General features: G+C 46.7%; 1 protein-coding gene across 8 annotated transcripts in view; it reads right to left on the bottom strand.

Annotated features, from left to right (window-relative positions):
• Positions 1-22,152, bottom strand: part of SUGP2 (SURP and G-patch domain containing 2) — a 30,407-nt gene that overhangs the window by 6,844 nt on the left and 1,411 nt on the right. For all 8 annotated transcript variants that reach the window (XR_009700866.1, XR_009700867.1, XM_061190197.1 and 5 more), the window contains exons 2-8: positions 21,478-21,609; positions 16,401-18,008; positions 13,516-13,636; positions 7,506-7,993; positions 6,345-6,456; positions 2,083-2,603; positions 179-240 (exon numbers count right to left, since the gene is read on the bottom strand). Coding sequence is in view for 6 of the 8 variants with exons in the window: in XM_061190194.1 (XP_061046177.1) it covers positions 179-240; positions 2,083-2,603; positions 6,345-6,456; positions 7,506-7,993; positions 13,516-13,636; positions 16,401-18,008; positions 21,478-21,609 (3,044 nt within the window). In the remaining 2 variants the exon portion in view is untranslated. The remainder of the gene's footprint in view (positions 1-178; positions 241-2,082; positions 2,604-6,344; positions 6,457-7,505; positions 7,994-13,515; positions 13,637-16,400; positions 18,009-21,477; positions 21,610-22,152) is intronic.

Raw genomic sequence — 22,152 nt, 5'->3', positions numbered from 1 at the left:
TGACAAGAGGCTTGTGCTTAAAAAAAAAAAGAAGTCCCGGGAGAGAAAAGGCTGTGTGTTGTGCTTTGTATGCTGACACCTGGCCTGAAGTATAAGTATAGCTTAGTCACGCCAGTGCCCTTTGGAACTCTGGCAAACTCTGACTACGTCACACGTGAGGACTCACAGCCACACTCACCTTCTTCTTGGTCACAGGACGACCCCGAGGCCTGTCATAGGCAATTCGAACTGGTTCGTGAACTGGAAGACAAAAGAAATGTATATATACACATATATGTACTTTCCCCAAATTATTTAGAAGATGAGGGTGCTGCAGTTTGGGCTTATAGCCCCTCTGCTGACAGAAGGTGGCTAGGAGCTGCACCACAGGGCCAGCCATTCGGCCCTGGCTCCTCTCAGGAATCGTGTGGCCCACAGAGTGCAGAGGCAGAACAGAGGCTCAACTGAGGGCTGCCTTGCTGTGGGAGAGTCTACTTAAGCGTGACTCCCACGTTTATGACGAAGGACCTGACGCGTGGATCATTTTCCATGACCGTAGGAATACATTTTGCTTCAACAAATGAGCTATTTGCAACACTGTGCCCTCCTCATGTCCCTGCGACTGTTCCATAGATAGAGAAGTAAAGTCCACTCAGAACTTTCTAGTAAAAACAACCATGCTTCTCATACACAGCACCACATCACATTATTATTATTGTTATTATTATATTTAACAAAGGAGAGATCAGCAGGTCTGGTACTATCTCATCAACCACCCTATCAAAATAACTGAGAGCTTCTAAAGTAGAAAGAATTCCACTTTCCCCCCATGAAAGCCATCTTAACAAGCATTCTGATGTGCTACCACACTCTGATAAGTTCTGAAGGACATAAGAGTTTAGTAGAACAGTTAGAAATCCATTGCAACACCAAGGTTTCCAAACACAAACCACGAGAACTGTTCCTTTAGCAGGAGAAACTATACTGACACTGCTGGGTGTGAATATGATGGTCTCAATAACGTAGCACACACAGGCTCTGTGCACACGATGGAGGCCTGTTCACCAAAACCACCTGCCACACAAGCGTTGCAGCATCAGCCCCACACAGGTCCGGCTGTGTGGAGACCTGAGTGGGCAGCGAGCAGCCCAACAAAAGGCGGGACATGATGTGGTTCACCTACTGACAGTCTAGAAAAGTCAAAACCACAAGGCCAGAAGATGGTCAGTGGTTGCCCGGGCTGGGTAGAGGAGGAAACTGCAGAGGGACACAGAGACACTTCTGGGACGAGCTCCAGCTCGGCCGTACTCGGGGGCTCATGCCTATACACCTTTGCCAAAACTCCGTGAACTGTCCACTTGAAAAGGGTGCACCTTTACTGCTGGTAAATTGTACCTCCAGAACCTTGACCCACCCCACAGGCAGGTAGGAGATGGCCTTCCATGGCCAAGGCTGGCAGAGCATGGGTTGCACACCTCCCACTAACCGCTGCCCAAGACTGGTCCCGGTCCGTGTCCTCCTGCCTCATCGTCACTAAGCAGTCATCACTACCCTGGGGTCTTTGGGGGGGTGGGGGCACTCAGAAAGCTGGGCACGCCTCAAGATCACAGGCAGGAAACAGCCAAGATGACCCAGGCCCGTTCCTTCCACAGCCAGGACTCCCATGTTGGAAGCTGAGCAATAATGGAATATAACAAGCAGCATGTGGGGTGCTAGAAGCCAAATGCAGCATCTCCTTAGAATGCAAACTTCAGACCAACTGGAAACGTCAGTTTCTCATGAACGTTTTGGACTGTGTGCAAAACCAATAGGACTATTTTAGGTTAAAAACATAAGACCGAAGAACTCCATGTTGTGTTGGCCCTGGGAGTGTTCTGGAAGGTAATGTCCAGGTTAGCTGGAGTAATCAGAGGCGGAAAGGGTGACAGGGGCCAGCTGGTCATCTTGCACCTGAACTTGGGCTGAGGGCCAGGTAAATTCTTCAAAACAGTCAGACAACGTCTCCACAATTTTTCATGGCCCACAACCGAGCACCATGACTCCTCCTCAGGTGTTAAACAGAAGACCGTGCTGGGGGCACTGTGTCGATAGCCAGGCACTCACCTTTGGGCTCCTGGATGAGACACAGCCTCTTGGGAGCCGGAATCATGCCGACCTTCAACGACTTGCTGCTGACTCTCTTCCGGGGGAAGCAGGCCCCTGAGGAGGACTGTGACAGGGCAGGCGCACCAGCCGGGCCATCCTCGGCCACCTCGCTCAGGAGACCATCAGCTGGGGGGCTGCCCTCCGAGCCCTCGGACTTGGTCGACCCTCCTGCAGGCCTGGAGGCCCCTCCAGGAGTGGGGGCCTCCTCACCCCTTTCCTCGTCCTCCTCCTCATCCTCCTCCTCGCCCTCATCTTCCTCAGGCATCACCTCCGGGCTCTCCAGCTCAGCCTCGTGCTGAGAGGGCTCATCCTCAAACTCTCCTTCCCCCTCCATGGGCTCCAGGGGGCTCTCCTGAGAATCGGCGCTCTTGCTGGCATGAAGGTTCAGCGGAGATGACGTAAAGCAAATCGATGGGCACAGTTCAAATACTTTCTTTCGATAGAATTTGAAAGCTGAACTGTTTTGGTCATGTAGAAACCTGGGATAAAGATGAAATACATTGGTTAACCAGAGGGTTCTCTATAAACATTCCTATTTTCTGAAACTGTCCAAATGGACCTGACAAAGCTGGGGGTGGGACAAAGAAGCAAACACATGACCTCCTTCCACCAGCTGTGGTTGATGGGCAGCTTTACAATGAGATAGAAGGCTTGAAGAGTATTAGTAATTTAACGAAGGAGCCAGAACATAAGAGGCCTAATTGCTTTCTGGGAGAGGGAGCTGTAGGAACAAGGTATGCAGGAACGACCAGAGAACATGCTAGAACGAGCTCTAACACTACAGCCAGGAGATCCGACCTGGGCCTTACCTCATCTCTTTCTGATTACATCACCAGCCACTCTGGGCCTGCGTGTGCTCACTGTGACTCTCTGGTTCCTCCCATACTCCAGCCATGAGATGGAGAGAGGCGTGTCACCTCCTGCCTCATGTCCTGCAGCAAAGCTGCGTGAATGTGCTGGCAAAAAGGCCTCTCTGAGCCTCGGAGTCCAATGGCCCTAGCCACAGCTTGGAGCTGTGGCTGGTGTAGGAAACCGAAAACACACAAAATTTACTTGGGCCAAAGGAAAGACAGCCCTTGTTCTTGGACAGGACAACTCAGGCTCATAACGAAGTCAATTCTCCCTTAATTAAATACTAATGTATAAAAGTAAAAGCATCATTTTTTTCTGGATCTGAACATGATTCTTAAGTTCACATAGAAACATGAGTATGTAAGACTATCTAGGAAACCCCTGAACAAGATCAACAAGGGGCCCAGTTCCACCAGGTATTACAAGGTATGCGAAGCCTCTACAGTTTAAACAGCGTGCTACTTGTCTATGGACAGACAGACCAAGAAAAAGGCCAGAAACACAGTATCTGATGAAGGTGGCCTCTCAAACCACTGTGAAAAAGAACAGTCTTTTCAACAAATGGTGTTGGGACAACTGGGCAGCTTTTTACAAAAATATTTAAATTGGATCTATGCTGTACTCTCTGCTCCTGAATAACCCTACACCGATCAGAGATCTAAATGTAAAAACCAAGCCATACAAGTTGTAGAAGAAAATACATAAATGTCTTTATAATCTGAGTGTAGGGAGATTCTTTCTAACTGTAGCTCTGTATCCAGGTGCAACGAGATAAAACTGAGAAATATGACTACATCAAACGTTTCTGCGCTGCAAAACATACCATAAGTAATGTGAAAGATAAATATCCAACTATGAAGGAAATAGATACAATTATATTACAGGTAAAAGGTCAGAGAAACTAGAAAGAATAAATCCAAAAAGCCCAATCAAGAAAAGGGCAAAGATTAAGAACTTCTGCCCTCCAAAAGACACTGCTAGAATGAGAAAACAAATCACAGACTGGGAGAAATTATCTGCAAACCACACACTTGACAAATAACTTGTATCAAGAATACATAACAAACTCTCCAAATTCATTAATAAGTAAATAAACGACCCAATAAAACAATGGGCCAAAGATCCGAGCACTTCACTAAAGAAATACATAAGCACATGCAAAGATGCTCAGCACTGTTAGTCCTCAGAGAAACACAAATGAGAACCACAGTAGGACACCCCTCCCCCACACCAGGAGGGCTAACATGAAGACTGACACTATCAAGTGCTGGTGAGGATGGGGAGGAAACAGAACTCTCACCCAAGGTGCTGGAAATGCAAAACTGTGCCACCACTTAGAAAGACAGTCTGGAAGTTTCTTCAAAAGTTAAACACAGACCCACCATGTGAGCCAGCCTTTCTCTGCCTCAGTATTTTACTGGAGAGAAATAAAAGCAGACCTTGTACATGACTGCTCACAGAAGGTTTATCTGAAATCGTCCCAGACTGGAAACATCTCAATGCCATCAACAGCTGAATGGGTAAATAACTGTGGTCCAGCCATACAATGTGATACACTCAGCAATAAACAGGAATGAACTATGGATACACACAACATGGATGAACCCGAATAATTATGTGGAGTAAGAAGCCAGACAAAAGGAGAGAACTGCATTTATACAAAATTATAGAAAATACAAACTATTTACAGTGAGAGAGCCCTGATCAGCAGCTGCCTGCAGGAAGGGATGACACGGAAACTTTTGAGTCATGGATGTGTTCATCATCTTGATGGTGGTGATGGCTGCATGAGTGTAAACACGCATTAAAACTTATTAGACAGGGACTTCCCTGGTGGCGCAGTGGTTAAGAATCCGCCTGCCAATGCAGGGTTCGAGCCCTGGTCCGGGAAGATCCCACATGCTGTGAAGCAACCAAGCCCGTGTGCCACAACTACTGAGCCCATGTGCCACAACTACTGAAGCCCGCGCGCCTAGAGCCCGTGCTCTGCAACAAGAGAAGCCACCACAATGAGAAGCCCGTGCTCCGCAAGGAAGAGTAGCCCCCGCTCACTGCAACTAGAGAAAGCCCGCGCGCAGCAACAAAGACCCAATGCAGCCAAAAATAAATTAATTAATAAAAAAAACTTATTAGACAAATATGTGCAGTTTATGGCATGTCAATTATACCTCAACAAAACTTTTTTTTAAAAAAGGGCAAATGATATGAACAGTTTACAGAAAGATATTCAAAGGACACAAGTTTATGAAAAGAGGTTCAATTTCACTCATAAGAAAAACTTCACTGAGAAAATTAGAAATTCCTCACCAATCCCACTGGCTCAAAGGCATGCCAAAAGGTGGGGGGTGGGGACAGGCACTCATGACACTCCTAGGAGAGTGGCCCTCAGGGAGGGGAATTTGCACTAACAAAACTTAGTTTGTATTGAACTATGATTCAACAATCCCCTTCTGGAAGATACCCAAAAATTCTCACCACAAACACAGAGATTGCGTGTAAGGCCAAACTAGAAGTGTGCGCTTAGCCACTACTGGTTCCCAGAAATGCTCCAGGAAATGTAAAGTTTTTAACTGTATTCTTAACTAAGCTGAGGCACAACTCTCTAGCATGTTGGGAGCAGGGTGATGGCCCGGAACCCCTAGCTGGCAATAGGACATAATCCACCCAGCATGGGAACCCCACCCACTCCAAGGGGAGCCCAGCCGGGTTACGGCTCAGTACTGGGAACACATGGCCCTCAGGCAGCCTCTCCCTGAAGGAGAACCCGCACCCCGCAGGCAGAGTGGGGCTCTGGTTCTGTGGCCTCTGGGCTGTGTAGTGTTGAATGATTCGCCATCTGAAGAATGGAGAGGATAATGGTGCCCCCTCCTGGCACAAGGGTGACAAGCCATCACTGCGTGGAAGTGCTTGTTGCTCACACCTGGACCAAAACCCACCAACATGCTACATGAGCTGCACATTCTCGTCCTGCCCAGAGTAGCCAGCATGACCAGGGACAGTGCCCTCCTCCTCCTCAGACTCATGGGCGAGACCACACTCTCCTCTTTGCCTCTGCAAAGGTCCTGGGGAAACTATAAGTCCCTCGGCCAGGGCATTCTCTCCCCCTTCCCCCGGCCAACGCCCACTGAACCTTAAGATCCAGCTTAAACTTCCCTCTGAGAGAGGCTTTTCCTGATGCCCCAGATGAGGGCAGGTCTCCCAACAACCTAAAACAGATGCTCCCTAACAGCCCTGAGCTCAGCAGAAGTGAAGTTGTGATTTATCCCGGGGCGACCCGCTGTGGGCTCTCAGGACACTCATGGGGTGAACTCCTGTGGGCTCTCAGGACACTCATGGGCTCAAATTAAAGGGGTGTGATGGGTACATACCAAAGGTCGGGGTTGTCAATGCTGTTTTCTATGCTGAATTGTTCAATCTCTGGTCCCACCTGAGCAACAAATTTGGCCAGTTTCTCTGCAGTCTCCATTGTCTTCGTATCAACTACAAAATAAAGCAACTGTCATGTATTGGTTCTGAGCTTCCAATTCCCATGTGAACATCGTGGGGTTGTGGAGGCTGATTACAAAGACAGCCCCTCACTGTACCCTTGCCCTTTGCCATGTGACTCTGCAGCTCTGTCCAGCAGAGGTGGACTCTCTTTTCTCCCCTTGAATTGGGGCTGGCCCTGGAACTCTTGCTGGCTAAGAATGTGACAGAAATGTGGAGTCCAGGCCTGAGAGGGCTCAAGCACCTCCTCTGCCTCTCCTGGATGCCCAAACCCGACTGTCAGGTGAACTGCTGGTGGGTGACAGGCATGTAGCCCACTATCCCTATCACCTCAGCTGACAGTTCCAGACAACTGGCCGCTGCCTGCAAACAGTTTGCAGGCCCAGCTCAGCTGACTCGAAGCAACACTGGATGCCTCCTGTTTGAAGCCACAGTTTGGATTGGCTTGTTACGTAGCAATAGCTAGAGAAATGTAGCAGTTGTGTAAATTTTTTCCCTCTCCATTCCCACCTAGTGCTGAGTGGGAAGCACTGGCCAGAGGGCAGGCCTGTTGCAGTAGAAGAAGGTAATGGCTGGGAGAAACAAAAGAAACTGCAGGTCAACTAACTCTAAGGAAGGAAACACAGAGACCTTAGCGGGAAAGAGGAAGCAGAACGAGAACACGGGCAGCCTTATGGAACATATAACGGGCAAGAATAGAGAGAAGTGGATCAAGGAGCTCAAAGCCCTAAGCACGGGCACATGGCACACCCTGCTGGCCAGCAGGAGGACCTTGCAGGGAAGCACAGAGTCACCAGGCAGCACCTCGTGTCAGCTCCACACTCAGGATAAGAGGAAGGGGGCAGCAGGAGTCTAGGGCCAGCCCCTTGAGGAAGCAAGAGGAGAGAGAGTGCCCCTGTGTGTGCCATCCTGGCCAGGTCCCTTTCGCTGCTGCCTGCTGCCCAGCCCAGCCCACTGAAGCCACCTGTCTCTGCAGAGACCCCTGGGGATAGATGAGCACTGGGGCTGGGGCCCAGAGGAGGGGGACAGGAGTGAGCACTCACCATCAGTAGACAGGCAGGGAGAAGAGGTCTGAGGGGCTTCGGAGACATCCACTCCTGCTGGCTTGGGGGATGGGCCTGAGGCTTCTGGGCTGGGGTCCCGAGGAGAGGGTCCGGCTGGGTCTGGCGGGCAGTCCTTGGCAGCATCATTTCCGTCTGGTTGGGGTGGCTTTCCCTGCAAGGAGCCTGGAGCCTGCCGGCCATGGTGTTTCAGCCTGGTGCCTGAGGAGAGGAGGGTCTGGGTCCCGGTGGTCGCTCTCCTCACTTTCCAGCCCCGGAGTCCTTGAGCTCGAAGCAGCCCCCGCCGCCGCCCTGGTAGGAGCCTCTTCTTGAGGCTCCGGACCGCCCGGGCATATAGCATGGCCCGGACTGCACATTCTGCCGCCATCGGCTTCTGATCTGCTCCTGGCAAGGTCTGGCTCATTCGCTGCATTTCTGCCAGCTTCAGCTTATAATATTTATACTCCAGACTACTGTCATCAGATAAAAACCTATATAACAAAACAGGAATAGCAGGACATTTGTGAATACACCAGCATGACCAAATTGTCGCTGTAAATACACTTCTGCAAACCCTTTCTACTTGGTGGCCTCCCTGATGTTGGAGAGGCTCTGCCCGGCTCCACCAAGGACCCAGAGCTGGGCCCTGGCCATCTGTCCTGCTCAGAGTGACCACAGGGTGACCAGGAGCTTTGACCGAACACTGGTCGATTCCTCCTCAATTTCCGTCATCAGCAGCCATGAAGGAGCTCCCAGCTCCTGGTGGCCTCGCAATACAAACCAGTTACCCTGAAACCATGGAAGCGCTCTGCTGTCAGGGAGAGGCAGGTGTTGCTCCTGGACATCACTTTCAGGAGATGACGCCCTTCAAATGGTGGACACTCAGCGACCTTTTAACTACATCATTAAGGCCAGTGTGCCACTGCTGTGAAATCACGTGCCAGAGTCATAATGAGAACAATACAGAAAAGAGGAGTTTGAATTACATGTACTGACATAGAAAGAGATCCGTAATATAGCCCATGGAGAGCAAGCTAAAGAAGAAGACCAACATTGATACGTACCATATGAAACTGCTTTGTGTACATAACATCCACGTATATTTGTTTTTTTCACATAGGTTGAAAGAATATAAAGCAAACTTAAGGATTTGCTCAAGGAATGGGTTAGAAAGGGGAAGGTCACATTATTTACTTTGTTGACCATTTCATTAGCACTTTCTTTCATCTCTATTAACCCTTTCCTTGTAGTCTCTGGGCTTTTTGCACCATTTCTTTCTTGCTTCATGAGTTGAATGCTTACCTTCACTCTTTATTTCTGATACACACGCAAGGTCACACCTTTCCCTCAACCACTGTTATGGCTGCATTCTATATGCAATGCTCTCCCTGCTACTTCCTTCTGAAGAGTTTCTAATTCCAATTCTAATTCTCTTTCATACAAAAGTTATTTAGAAGCCTGTTTTATTTTGGCTGTTGCTGGTTTCAACTTCTATGCGTTGCACAATGTGGCCCACGTGATTTTCCTTTCCTGGGATATTCTGTAATTTTCTCCACGACCTCATTCATAACAAGGTTTTTGTGAATGTTCAATCTCAGTTTGTGTTAAAGAACGAGTACTGTTTGGTGAGTATGGCAATATTTCATGTGGCTTTTGGACTGCTTGACGTTGAGATCATATATTAGATGAGGTTCCCAATTACCAATAACAGAAACTGATTGGCTGTGAGGTGGCAGTGCACAGCAGGACGCTGGCAGCACCATGTGATGTGGCATGTCCCTGGTGGGCAGCTCCATATGAAGCTCCTGTTGATGCTCACTGCACAGTCAAGGTCTGGCTGGATCTGAGGAAACAGCCTGTGTGCTGGCTCCTCTGCTGCCCTGGACACTCTGCTGGGCCAACAGTAGCATCCTGCAAGACTGCACCCTAACAAGCAAGGGTTCCCACATAAGGGAAGGTTGACCAACACGGAAGCTCCAGTTCTCAAGTCAAACGCAGCCCCTCATCCAGGGCAGAAAGTGGAGTCAGTGCCCAGGTGACCTGGATCCCCACGATGTAAGTCCCTTTCCCCTGGTCGGTTCTAATGCCAAGTGCAGTGTGAGGACATAAGTCACAAACCCATCTCCCCTAGTTCTAGTGGAGCATAACATCAAGAGCATAGAATACTCCTAAGCTAGCCTGCCAGGTTCAAATCCCAGTGTAGCCACTTATTAGCCGTGAGATTTACTGAATCTTTCTGTGCCTCAGTTTCTCCATCTGTAAGATGAGACGGATGATAATAATAAGCTACTTCATCATGTTGCTGTGAGGCTTGAATTATACACTTTTCATTATAAGGAAAATGCTTTGGGGAATTCCCTGGTGGTCCAGTGGTTAGGACTCGGTGCTTTCACTTTTGGGGCCCAGGTTCGATCCCTGGTTGGGGAACTAAGATCCCACGAGACCTGCAGTGTGGTCATAAAAAATAAAATAAAATAAAAAAGAGCAACATAGGCTTATCATCTCTAGAGATACAGAAGTAACTGTTAAAAGTAGTTTAATGAACTAAAAGCGACTGTCTCCAAGGAGTGGAACTGGGGACTTCCCTGGCCGTCCAGTGGTTAAGACTCTGCACTTCCACTGTAGGGGGCACGGGTTCAATCCCTGGTCAGGGAACTAAGATCCTGCATGCTGCATGGACACAGCCATGGTTTCTGCCATGGATATCATGGCAGAAACATTTTGCCTTTTGTGTTTACTTCAATTCATTTTTTTGGTAAATCACATACAACTACTACTTTAAGAATTCAAATATACACACCAAAAACCTAAGTTTACTAGTTCTTTAACACTGTTTTTTGCATACTCTTTCTTCTTACAGTCTCTGGGTAATTCTTTCTGAAGGAGGTCACAGGTGATCAAGTCTCTGAGTCCAGCTCCCTAATCTGTTCTTCATCCAGGTCAATTCTATCAGCCGACCACTGAGATCATTTCAACAATCACATTTGTCAATTCCAAGATCCTTAATTGGTTCTTTTCCATAACAAGCAGTTCCTATTTCATGGATACAATATGCTATTATTCACCCAAGACTATTAATTACACATATGTACTTGTAGACAATCCTCTTTTTCTTATAGTAACTGTATTCTTAGGTGCCAGATCTGCTGAGTTGGGTGGCCCTCTTTCATGCTGCCAGTTTCCCTCAAATACTTGGTTTAGAGCTCAATGCTCATTTCTGATTTGCAACCCCCTCCCACCACCACACATACACCCAGCTCTGGCTATGCTTCCGTCCGCCACCCCTGGCTGTCAGTGATCATGAACCTGCTGGGTAGTGCGCAGTGGTCATGCGGCAGAGAGGCATGCTCCTAGTCCTCTCAGGGTCCCCCTTCCCTCCAGCCCAATCACCTCGGCAATCACCTGGAAATTGCCCCTGGGTCTTCCAAGTCTAGATGACATCTTGCCCAGAGGATTTGGTCTCTGCTTTCATCTGTCAATCTGAGGCTATCTAGCCTCCTTCCTTCAGTATGAGCACTGGTTGAGACCACAGAGCCAGAATGTGAATTTCAGCTCTGTCTTTTACTAGCTGTGCCTCCTTGAGGCAAGAGGTCTCTTTTGAGCCTCAAGTTTTCTGTCTGTAAAATCAGGATGACAACATATCTACCTCAAAAGGTTGTTTATGAGGGTTCGGCCAGCTAATGCTTAAAGCAGTAAAGTGCTTAGAACGGTACCAAGTGCACAGAAAGCAAAAGTATTTGCTAAATAAAAAGTATTCAATAAATGATACTGGGGCAATTAGGTTACTGGGTTTCTTTTTTTTTTTTTTTACCTTTTAAGTTACATCCCTATCTTATTCAACACATGAACATAATCTAGATGAATTCAAGAATTCTGTAAAGGATTTCCCTGGTGGCTCAGTGGTTAAGAATCCGCCTGCCAATGCAGGGAACACGGGTTCCAGCCCTGGTCCGGGAAGATCCCACATGCCGCGGAGCATCTAAGCCCGTGCGCCACAACTACTGAGCATGCACGCTAGAGCCCAGGAGCCCCAACTACTGAGCCCAAGCGCTGCAACTACTGAAGCCTGCGAGCTTTGGGGCCTGCATGCTGCAACTACTGAAGCCCACGCACCTAGAGCCCGTGCTCTGCAACAAGAGAAGCCACCGCAATGAGAAGACCGCACACCACAACAAAGAGTAGCCCCGCTCGCCACAACTAGAGAAAGACCGAGTGCAGCAACACAGACCCAGTGCAGCCAAAAAAAAAAAAAAATGAATTCTGTAAAAATAAAACCATAACAAGTTCTAACTCTTCTGAAAAATCATGCTGGTTAGGACTAAAGCCCTGGTGCCATTACACAGAAATCTACACCTTTCAAGCATCTCTGGCAATTACAATAGCAAGAATAGAGAGTTTGGTATGAATACAACATTGACTATACCAGACCTAAACAGACCACTCAAAAAAGAGGAACTACAACTAGAAGTCCTATGAGTAAACACATTATCTCTTTAATTACCAAAGGAATATAAGGTAAAACATCACACTATGAAATTATCTTAAGTCAAAACACTCATGTGAGGGCATGGCACATGTACGGAGTGGCAGTGAGGGTGTCAATCACGGAAAATAACCTGATGATAAAGATCAGTGGTTTCCACCAGGGACAACTCTGTCCCCCAGGGGACACTGAGCAATGTCTGAAGGTATTTTTGGCTGGGATGGAGGCTTCTACTGGCATCTAGTGAGTGGAGGCCAAGGATGCCCAGGACAGTCCCCCCGCAGAGAATTATCCAGCCTCAAACATCAATAATGCTGCAGTTGAGAAACACTGACACAGATCAAAAGCCTCTAAAATGAGCTTTCCTTTTAAACTAGCAATTTCACTCCCAGATATTACCGTAATAAACTGCCAGAAATGTAGACATAAATAAAAGCAAAACAACATTCATCATAACGTTATTAGAATCTAAGAATCCACCAATGGGCAATGGTTGAGTGTAGTATACTGTGTACGAAGGAATAGTATGCGTTCATTGATAATAAGGACAATTATGTTAAGTTTAAAACACAGGACACAACTACAGAGCACACACTGTGGGGGAAAAGTGGGAGAGCTCTGAGTAACACCATCTTTGCCTTTTTACTTTTCTCTATTTTTACAAAGGGCATATGCCACTTTGATCATTTTTTAAAAAGTATAAACGAAGTATAAAACCTTTCCACTTCCAGCAATCTAATCTAGAGATAATCCTAAACACACACAAAAATGTGACGCATTAAGCTATTCACAGAAAAAATTAAAAATAGTGTACAATCAAAAACATTCTAAAAATCCAACAAGAGAGGAATGGCTAGATAAACTGATCACCTACTCTGCGGACCGGTAAACACAGCCATCTGAAATGTTTACAAAAAGTAGGGAATACAAGCATTTTCCTGTGTTATCTAAAAGGAGTAGGGTATATCACAGCATAGTCACAACTGTGTTAAAAACCAAACAGCTCGCAATGAGCAGAAAGACTGGAAGCAAATACCCAAAAATGCCAGTAAATGCCAGTAAGCACACAGGTGGCTTTGCCCAATTTTCTGTCTTCTTTACCTTCTCTAATAAGCAAATACTGTATTTATGGTGAAAACCTTAATTTTAAAAAGTTCTATTCAAGTGAAGAGGCAATAAGGCAAAAGGAAAAGACAGTTTAACAAACAGTAGCAATAAATCACAAACAACTGCTGTGATATATTCCTTATCTTACACTCACTCTTTGCATACACCTCTCACCTCATCCTCAAACCAGCACAGCAGGGACAAAGTGCTCCATGTCCAGATGAGAGAAGGCCACATGGCAGGTAAGTAGCAGGCTGGAGCTTGAACCCACATGAACCTGACCCACCCTCATGCTCTTCCCACTGACTACACCACAGCGCAAATTAAGCATCTCACCCTCTTCTCTGGACATCATCAGAGCAACAAAAACATTGCCATGTACTTTACGGGAGGAATTCTGAAGAGCAACATTTAAAGACCTACCAGTAAGCAGGGTCCTCCTTGAGAAGAGCTCTTTCTTTGGGAGACAGGCTGCCTCCAACAACACGTGTGACCAGCTGGTCAATGGTGTCCACCACCTTGTGGTCTGCTCGCTGGGGGACCTCTGGAACACACAGAAGGGCTTTTCTGAGAAACACACTGGACCACATGGGGCCTGGGAAGACCAGGACAGAATTGAAGACTTAGGATGGAGCCTAAGCAGGCACCTGGAACTGAAATCCTCGTTCACGACAGACCAGCATTGAAAAGAGGAAAGGGGCCTGTTATTCTCGAAACCAATATGCAAAATATCCTCTCAAAAGCTTTAACAGCATAATCGCTAGGAGAGAAATAGTCACAAACTTACGATGACTGTACAGAGCAATATATATACATATTCTATAGGAGAAAATGGTGTGTAGCAACTCCATACCACTTTTTGCATACATCTTAACTTGAATGTTCACAATATTAAGGGGAGAACAAAAGACATAAAATGTATCTAGGTATAAAATATGTAAAAAGTATATCTAAACTGTGAGTTGCAATACGAAAAAAAGGAAAAGAGATACATAAATACAGACACAGAGAAAAAAATTAGAAGGAAATATACCAGAAAGTTAACAGAGGTTATCTATGGGTGGTAGATTTATCAGGGATTTCACTTTTTGTGTTTGCTTTATCTATAAAAGTTAAACACACATGTGTTTTGTAATCATAAAACATATACATAAATTTACAAAGAAAAATTTCCCAATTAAAAACGTCAGTAGTTCCAAGGTAGGTGTTCACAGAAAATATCTGCTGAATGTATGAAAACATTTCTTAAAGTGTGAATTTCCTCCAATGACTTGTAATTTACAATGCCACCAGCAACACAGAAGAGCATTATGTCCTTAAACACTAAGATTGTTTAGTTTTCTGATATTTGCTAGTTTTAATAGCACAGATGGTCTATTTGTTCATTCATTCAATAAAAATCACCCCTGAACTGGAGAGGTTTTCCAGTTTGTTCTGTGGAATGGTATTTTAAACATCAATGTGAGTTCTTAACACAGGATGAGTCAATCCTTCAATTGTCATGTCATTTCCCCTCTGAAATTACTTTCCCTTTTTCTGTTGTTGGCTCTTACTTTATAGAACCGCTAGTTTTATATGATTTTACAAAAGAATAAGAGATTCAAAGTCAGAAGCTTTCAAAGACAATGAAATTTGTGCATCACTGCAACCATCTCTAGAGAAGATGACCATAGTAAGGGCCAGAAAGTGGGTCCTACTTTTGGCCCAGCAATCATTCTGTGAATATCTCCTTTAAGGGAGGATTCAAAAACATTTTTAATGAAAATAATAGCAATAATAAATGCAACCAAAGATGTCATCCCAGCATTTCTAACAGTACTGAAGTAATGGCAGGGCAGCGCCCCATAAGACGTGGGCGCTGGTGCTGTCTACCTGTTGACCAGAAAAGGAGCCAATGCTTTGCAGATGCCAATCTCATGGGAACCGAGCTCTGCTCAGCCTCAGAAGCCTCTAGTAAAAGGCACTATGAGTCCAACATCAAGGGAGAGGTGAGGTAAATTTACATTTAGTCATGATGCTGCAAATGCCGCAGAAACACAGAAAAGAGCCTTTGATAATCCTGTGAAAGAGCAGATTGTAGTGTTTTCAGTACAGCAAGACTGCAGCTACAGGCATGCCTGCATAGCAGCACAACCAGGGGACGGTGGCAGGCAACTTTAGGTTATGGGGGACTTTTTTGTCCTTCTTACGGTTCTTCACTATTGTTGTTATACTGACTTTCCACCCCACTACTTTGGGGGATGTGGGGAGGAGAGGTCCTGCTTCAGCCCTGAGCCCACTACTGGAAGGCTCTCTCTCTTTGAGTAGGTGTGCCCGCCCATCCATGGAGCGACCTACCCAGTGCCTGTTGCAGTCAGGGCTCCACGAGGGTGGAGAGGATTGAAGAGACTCAGGGACAAATGAGACTTCCCAACTTGGCTGGGGCAATGGAAGCTGAAAACTGTATCAGAGGGAAAGCGGACTTCCTAAATAGCCACATGGCCACTATGTGTGCTCATGACCTCTGGGATGTCTGGGTTGTGAGAACGTCCATCCTGAGAGCAAAGGTGGAGGGACAAGGGACACCAAACAGCCAGTCATTTCTATTTCTATTACCTTCTTCTAGGTCTTTCCCCTCCCCAGTAAGCCAACTCGTTAACTGCAGGTTACCAGGTATACCTAAGTGATCTCTCAAGCTTTAGCCAGTCTAGAAAAGCGAGCAGGTGAAAAGGTGCCTCCACCACGCATCCCTCAAAACAGCTCAAACATGGCCTTCCCGACTCCCCAGGCTGAGCTGAGCTGGGGCCTCTCCTATAGCCCCCTTAATCCCAGCAAAGGAGGGGCTGGGTTTTGTGATTTCTTTCCCTTAGAAGCCTGGGGAATTCTTAAGAGACTGTGCCCAGCATTTACTCTCCCTTCTAGTAATAACGCGGTGGGGGCTGGGGTAGAGAAGGGGTGCTATTGGAACAAGGCTTCTTAAAACTTGGCTGCAAGATGACACAAACACCCCAGAAAGTGCAACATTGTGTACAAACATATATGCATTTTCCCTGGCAAGGACCACAGCTTTTCATCAGATTCCCAAAGGAGTCCGTGACCCAGAAAGTCTAAGGACTTCTGTAACAGACAGAAGATTCCTAACGCATGCTTACAGAATGAATGGCAGGCATGTATACTGGTCATTGTGAGTTTACTACTAAAATTCTGATTTGTTTCCAACTGGCTAAAGGAGTTTTATGTACAAATATCAAAGAGAATGAGAGACATTACAAGAAAACATGAAAAGCAAGCAAATCGCAACAAATAGAAACTTTTGCTGCTTTCCTTACCATCACTCAGACCACTCAGAGCCTTAGCCTGAATTTCAGGTTTGGTAGGAGGAACCGTTTTCTCCTGATCTCGGGTTGGCTCGGGTTCGGCTTTCTTGACCTGGAGTGGACACCCACTGCTGACCAGCCAGGCCTTCAGGTGATCGATGTACTCTCTCCCAAACAGAGTAGAGTCCTCGAAGTTTGGAAATGCAGCAGGAGAGGGAGCTATATCTTGGAGGCCGACGGCTTCTAAGATTTTCTCTTGCCGGAAAGAAGAGGCCAAGGAGAACGTCTGTCCCAAAAGAGCTAGAGACTTCCGGCAGAGAGAATTGGTGGTCTCCAGGGCAATAGCCAAGTCCAGGGGGTTACTGAGGGTCTTCATCTTGACACTCAGCTCGTAGGCATTGCAGGCCATGAGCAGGGGTGTGACACTCTTCAGCAGCCGGTCTTGTAGCCTCATTATGTATTTATCAAAGGGCTTTATGATTTCAAAAAAGCAATTTTTGGTCTTCACAGCACCTTTGTCTAAAAGCATGTTTAAAAACTCGTTATCAACTCTGGGTGTTTTCAAAGCAGAGTGCTTTAAAAATTTGATAGTAAAAAAGCAAAAATCTCTGTGCTCTGGTTTTAAGGAGCATTTGAATGAGGCGAGCATTTTAGCACAGGTTTCGGTTTCAAGTTCAAAGAGAGTCTGGAAAAGCTGAGAAAATTTAACATCATCTTTTATGGTATGGAATCCTGCCCATTTGATTATTTCTATCCCAAACCTCGAAAAAACATCAGACTTATCTATCAAGTCGAAGCTCATCTTTCTTCTGGGGAGCCGAATATCCTTCAGATTAAGCCCCAAAGGGATTTTCTGAGTGGGGAATTGGACATCTTCGGTCCCTGGGTTTGTCCCCAGGGTCAGATCAGGACTTGGGGTGGTTTTCTGAATTTGGTTAGTGCCCTGAGTTTTGGGAGTGATACAACTTATAGTGGGTACCTTTTTTGTGCTCACATTTCTCAGCATGACAAGTTTCCCGACCCCCCCTTTAGGCGTGAGCAGGCCTTGAGTCTCCCCCTTTCCTAGGAGGGCACCCTCCTGGTCAACGATGTTTAGACCTCGGCCTCTGCCCTGGACTTGGCTGCTGCCCCGGAGCACAGTGTCTGCCTCTCCTGGACGGTCCACGTCGTAATCCCGACTCTCTTTCTCCAAACACTCTTTCTCAATCAGCCTGGAGGAGCCAAAGTCCCCCAGTAATGCAGAAGGACCAAAGCTATACTCCTGTGACCAGGAGGATTCTTGAGAAACTGAATGGCCAAAGTCTTGCTCCCAAGAGCCACGGAGTGCAAATTTCCAGTCCTGAGAACGGAAATGTCCCAATTTCCGGTGGCCGAAGACCTGGTCTCGGGAGTCAGGGTGGGAAAATTCCAGGTCCCGACCACATTCTTTGCGAAAGTAGCTGTCGTCACTTACAGAAGGGTTGCTTGATCTGAAGGAAGGTCCTGGAAATATATCACCTCTCAGGCCTTCTCTCCCAGTGTCTCGAGGATGAGCTACAGATCCGCCCAGAGTGTATCTGCTGTTGCTATGAATGTCATCATACATATCTGCTCTGGCTCTTGGGACTGTCCTTAGAAGATCTGAAATAAACAATCCAAAAAGAAACACAAAGGTACTTTAGACCACAGGTTGCAAACGGATGATCCACAGACCACCAGCCAGCAGGGGTGCTTTATCAGTCAGAGTGCATTTTAGAAGCTCATATTTGTTGCCAACATTTAAAACGTGTGTGGTTTCACTTAAAAATAGATTTACTACTTATAACAACAGAAGACCTCCAAGTACTGGGCCTGCATTTGCCCTGACGACAGTCCATCGAGGCTGGGCAGCAGTGCCTCTCACTCATTCAGATCTCCTGCCCTGGCTCTGTTTTACAAGCCCTCTTTTAGACTCAGGGAAGGGTATTTGGTCCCCAAATAACCTGGGCTTCTTTACTGCGACCAGAACACCTGTGTATTTCTACTTCTATCACACAGCAGATGGGTTTTCTAGAGGATGCCTGCTTCCCCTGCTTCCTATGAGGAACTCTTGGCCCACAGTGCCACTGAGGCAGGAGCCATATCTGACACTGCACCCACCACAGCTGGCTGGGCCTTGGCTGAGCATCTCACCCAAAGTTGGCTGATAGGCTCCCTCAGAAAGGTCCATTAGGCCAACCAATACCTGAAAAAAACAGAGACTGAAGCAGATAGGAGGGAAGGCAGAAGCTAAACAAGCCACAACAACAGAGGCCACAATGGAAACTAAACACTGTGTACTTTTGTCCTCCTCTGTGGAGAAATGAGAAAAATAGGAAACTATGTTTGCATTTGCTCATTTGTGCATAAAGAAACTGTAAGGGAAATTTCCTGGCGGTGTAGTGGTTAGGACTCCACGCTTTCACTGCTGAGGACCTGGGTTTAAACCCTGGTGGGGAACTAATATCCCATAAGAAGTGTGGCGCGGCCAAAAAAAGAAAAAGAAGACGAAACTGTAAGAAGCCAGCAACAGAAGTGAACTATGGGCATATGGGAACAGTGGGCCTCAGGGAGACTGCACAGAGTGCCTTTCTTTCTTTCTAGCTTTTGAATCAGAATCTATTACCTAGTCAAAAAGTCAAATGTAAGAAAAGGGAGAGAGAGACGCCAGGAAGTAGTGATGGGCCAAGAGGCCACAGGAAGCCAGGGCTTTGTATAAATCCAAGTTTATTTGTCCAACCAGTACTTTCTAAGCACCTACTGCATGTTGGCACTGTTATAGGCCCTGAAGTTACAACAGGGAAAGGAGATAGCAAAGACCCCACTTTCCTGGACCTGTCAGTTGAGGGAGCCAAACATAAAAAGTCCTTGAGGTGTAAGGAAGTGCCGATAAGAAATAAACAGGCAGGAAGGTGAGGAGGGAAGGACATTTTCAGACAGGCTGGTGGAGGTGGGCAGCTCTGAAACAATGTGTCTGAGTAGCAGAGACCTGCTGTGGGGGTCAGAACTGGCAGTTATGGGGAAAGCCTACCAGGCAGAGGGAGTGTGAGGACAAAGCCCTGAGGTAAGACGAGGAGGGGACAAATGTGGCCAGAATGGAACAGAGGGAAGGAGGGGCAAAGTGGTAAGAAGGCAGAACCTAAACTCTGCTGCACACTGAAGTCCCTGGGGCATCCTGACTTAATTAACTAGAATGAGGCGTGACCTGGGCATTAGGGTTTTTAAAAAGCCCCCAAATGATTCTAATGTGCAGCAAAATTAGGGAACTATTATGACAGGAGATGCAAACAGAATGGGGTGGGTACCAGATCAAGCCAGGCCCTTGACGGGACTCTGGGGTTTACTATGAATGAGACAGAAAGCCATGGGGGTGGAGGGTGAGGGAGGGTTGGAGCAGAGGGACGACCTCACTGGCTGCTGTGTGGGGAAGAGACCACAAGGGACAAGAGTAGATGTGGATGTTCCAGCAAGGAGTCCACCAAGAGAATCCAGACAGTGATGGTTACTGATGGCCTGGTGAGGGTGGTAGCACTAGAGGTAGAGCAGTGGCTGGATTCTACACAACAGGATCTTCCAATGACTTGGTTTACAAGGCATTGGAAAAGTGCAGAGTAGAGCACATGCACAGAGAAAGGTTGACCGATGGACCATGCAGCTCTGTGACAAAGAGATGGTTCCAGAACCATCTAGCACCCTACTGGGTTCACAGTCTCCCCTGCCCCCAACCTTTCCTGAGGGAACTTAAGATATGTAATAGTGTTTGAGTCTCTAGATAAAGATAAACCAAGATTCAAATACCCATATATATACACACACGTTTATGTATATACACATGTATATGCACGTACATATACACACATATATGTATATATACATAAAAACACATTAAGTATTCAGGATCCACATATGGCTAAAAGAATTAAAGGATGCACAAAACACCACAGATATGGTTACTTCTGAGGGGTAAGGAAACAGCAAAGAGGCTTTTTACATCCTATTCTTAACTACTTAATTCTTCCAATCTTTTGTAACAGGAATGGTTTTGTCTGCTACTCATTTTTGAAAACTCAGAATCTGGAGACAGCCTCTAAGCCTCAGTTTCTCCAGGTCCAAAGCACATAATAACAGTTATCCCTACCCCAAGCACTTAGGCTCATCCAGCCAACACTGAGGAAGCCTCCTCTACACCTCAGCTGGCTCAAGGGCTGGTGCAGCAGCAAACAGCACAGGCCCAAAGGAGGCCATGAGGAGGCCAGCGCATGGCAGAGGAGCAAGTACACAGTGCAAAATCAATCTCCAGGCCTACTAGAGCCTCCTGGGGGAAGGCACCTGTGAGCTGGGTCTTAGTGCCTGAGGGAATTAACCATGCAGAGCTGGGATGAGGGAGTCAAAACACAGAGAGGCAAACAGTATAACTGAAACAACAGGCCCAAAGCAGGGGATGAGGGCTAGGAGCCTCGTGTGCTGTGAAGGACCTCCAAGTTGTGCTGAAATCTGTGTGGGCACCATTTTTAATTCTGCTGGCATGATGTTTCAAAACTTTGCAAAAGGAATGTTTTCAGGCAGGGCCTACGTTCAGCAGCTCCACAGGACCCCCAGGCCCTCCTGTCTTGCACATACCAGTTACCTGTCTGCTCCTGCACTTGTCTGAGGATGTAAACCCAAAATGGGGAGCCCCAAGAGTCCAAGCAGGGCCTTGGCCCAGCAAGGTTGGCATTAAGAGATCTGTGGGGAAAGCAGATTTGAGGAAATGAAGCCAGAAGCTGAAAGACCTTTCAGGAGGAGATTATTGCAATAATCCAGGTAAGAACTGATAAGAGCTCAAACCTGGGTAGCGATGGTGGGGATGGAGCCAGGAGGTTTATTTAAGAACCCTTCTTTAGGTGGGGTAAGGTGCCCAGGGAGAAGAACCTCGAGATAATGACAATACCTCTTTCTACATAATGATGTGACATGACAGGTGGACCAAGAGAAAATTTTCTCTCCCCCTAACAAATAAGAAGGTAGGATCTGAGGAGTTGCAGGTCGGGGTCTTGTCCCAACCCTAAACACACGCTCCATCCCCCCCCAAAAAACAGGCACTTTAATTTACCTTGAGCTTTAAACTGAAGAGCTTCGCCTACAGCCTCACCACTGGGGTCCATATGATATCGGTTAGCCTTTTCCTGCAATACAGCATCAAAAGTCTCCTGCGCAATTCTCCTTGCTGCCATGTTTCTCTGACCTGTAGTGAGAAGGGGGAAACGAAAGACACTAAGAATGACAACTAATGCTCACAGAGCCTGATCTGTTTCACCTAATCCTCAAAGTAATGAGGCAGTAATCCATAATCTGGCATGGTACTTCAGAGGGAGGCTGGATTATTTTAAGGGGAGCTCTGCCCTCATGAATCTCACAGGTGTGTACTGGCTGAGAAGGAGTTAAGACAAGCATGTTGATCTTGGACAATTTATTTTGCATCTCTGAGCCCATTTTCCCAGAGTCCCTTAAAAGAAGCTCTATAAAAGCAGTCCTACCTCTGGGGTTGCTGAAGGACTACATGAAGCAACACACATAACTGAACACAACAATATAGGGCAGTAGGAGCATAACCCTTGCAAATGGTGGTTAGGAAAGATGTGATCTTTCCCATTTCTATTTTCCTATTTTCACAGACATGGCGAAGAGGCTGTGAGAGCTAACCTCCCCTCTGAGAGAGGTGTCTCAACGAGTGAGTGGAGAAATCCCTAACCAGTGAGGATAACCTACTGACAGAGCTTATTCTGTG

The sequence above is a fragment of the Eubalaena glacialis genome, chromosome 4 (genome assembly GCF_028564815.1).
Source record: "Eubalaena glacialis isolate mEubGla1 chromosome 4, mEubGla1.1.hap2.+ XY, whole genome shotgun sequence".
NCBI lineage: Eukaryota > Metazoa > Chordata > Mammalia > Artiodactyla > Balaenidae > Eubalaena > Eubalaena glacialis.
The sequence above is the reverse complement of the archived record's forward strand: the minus strand, read 5'-3'. Positions and strand labels throughout refer to the sequence as shown.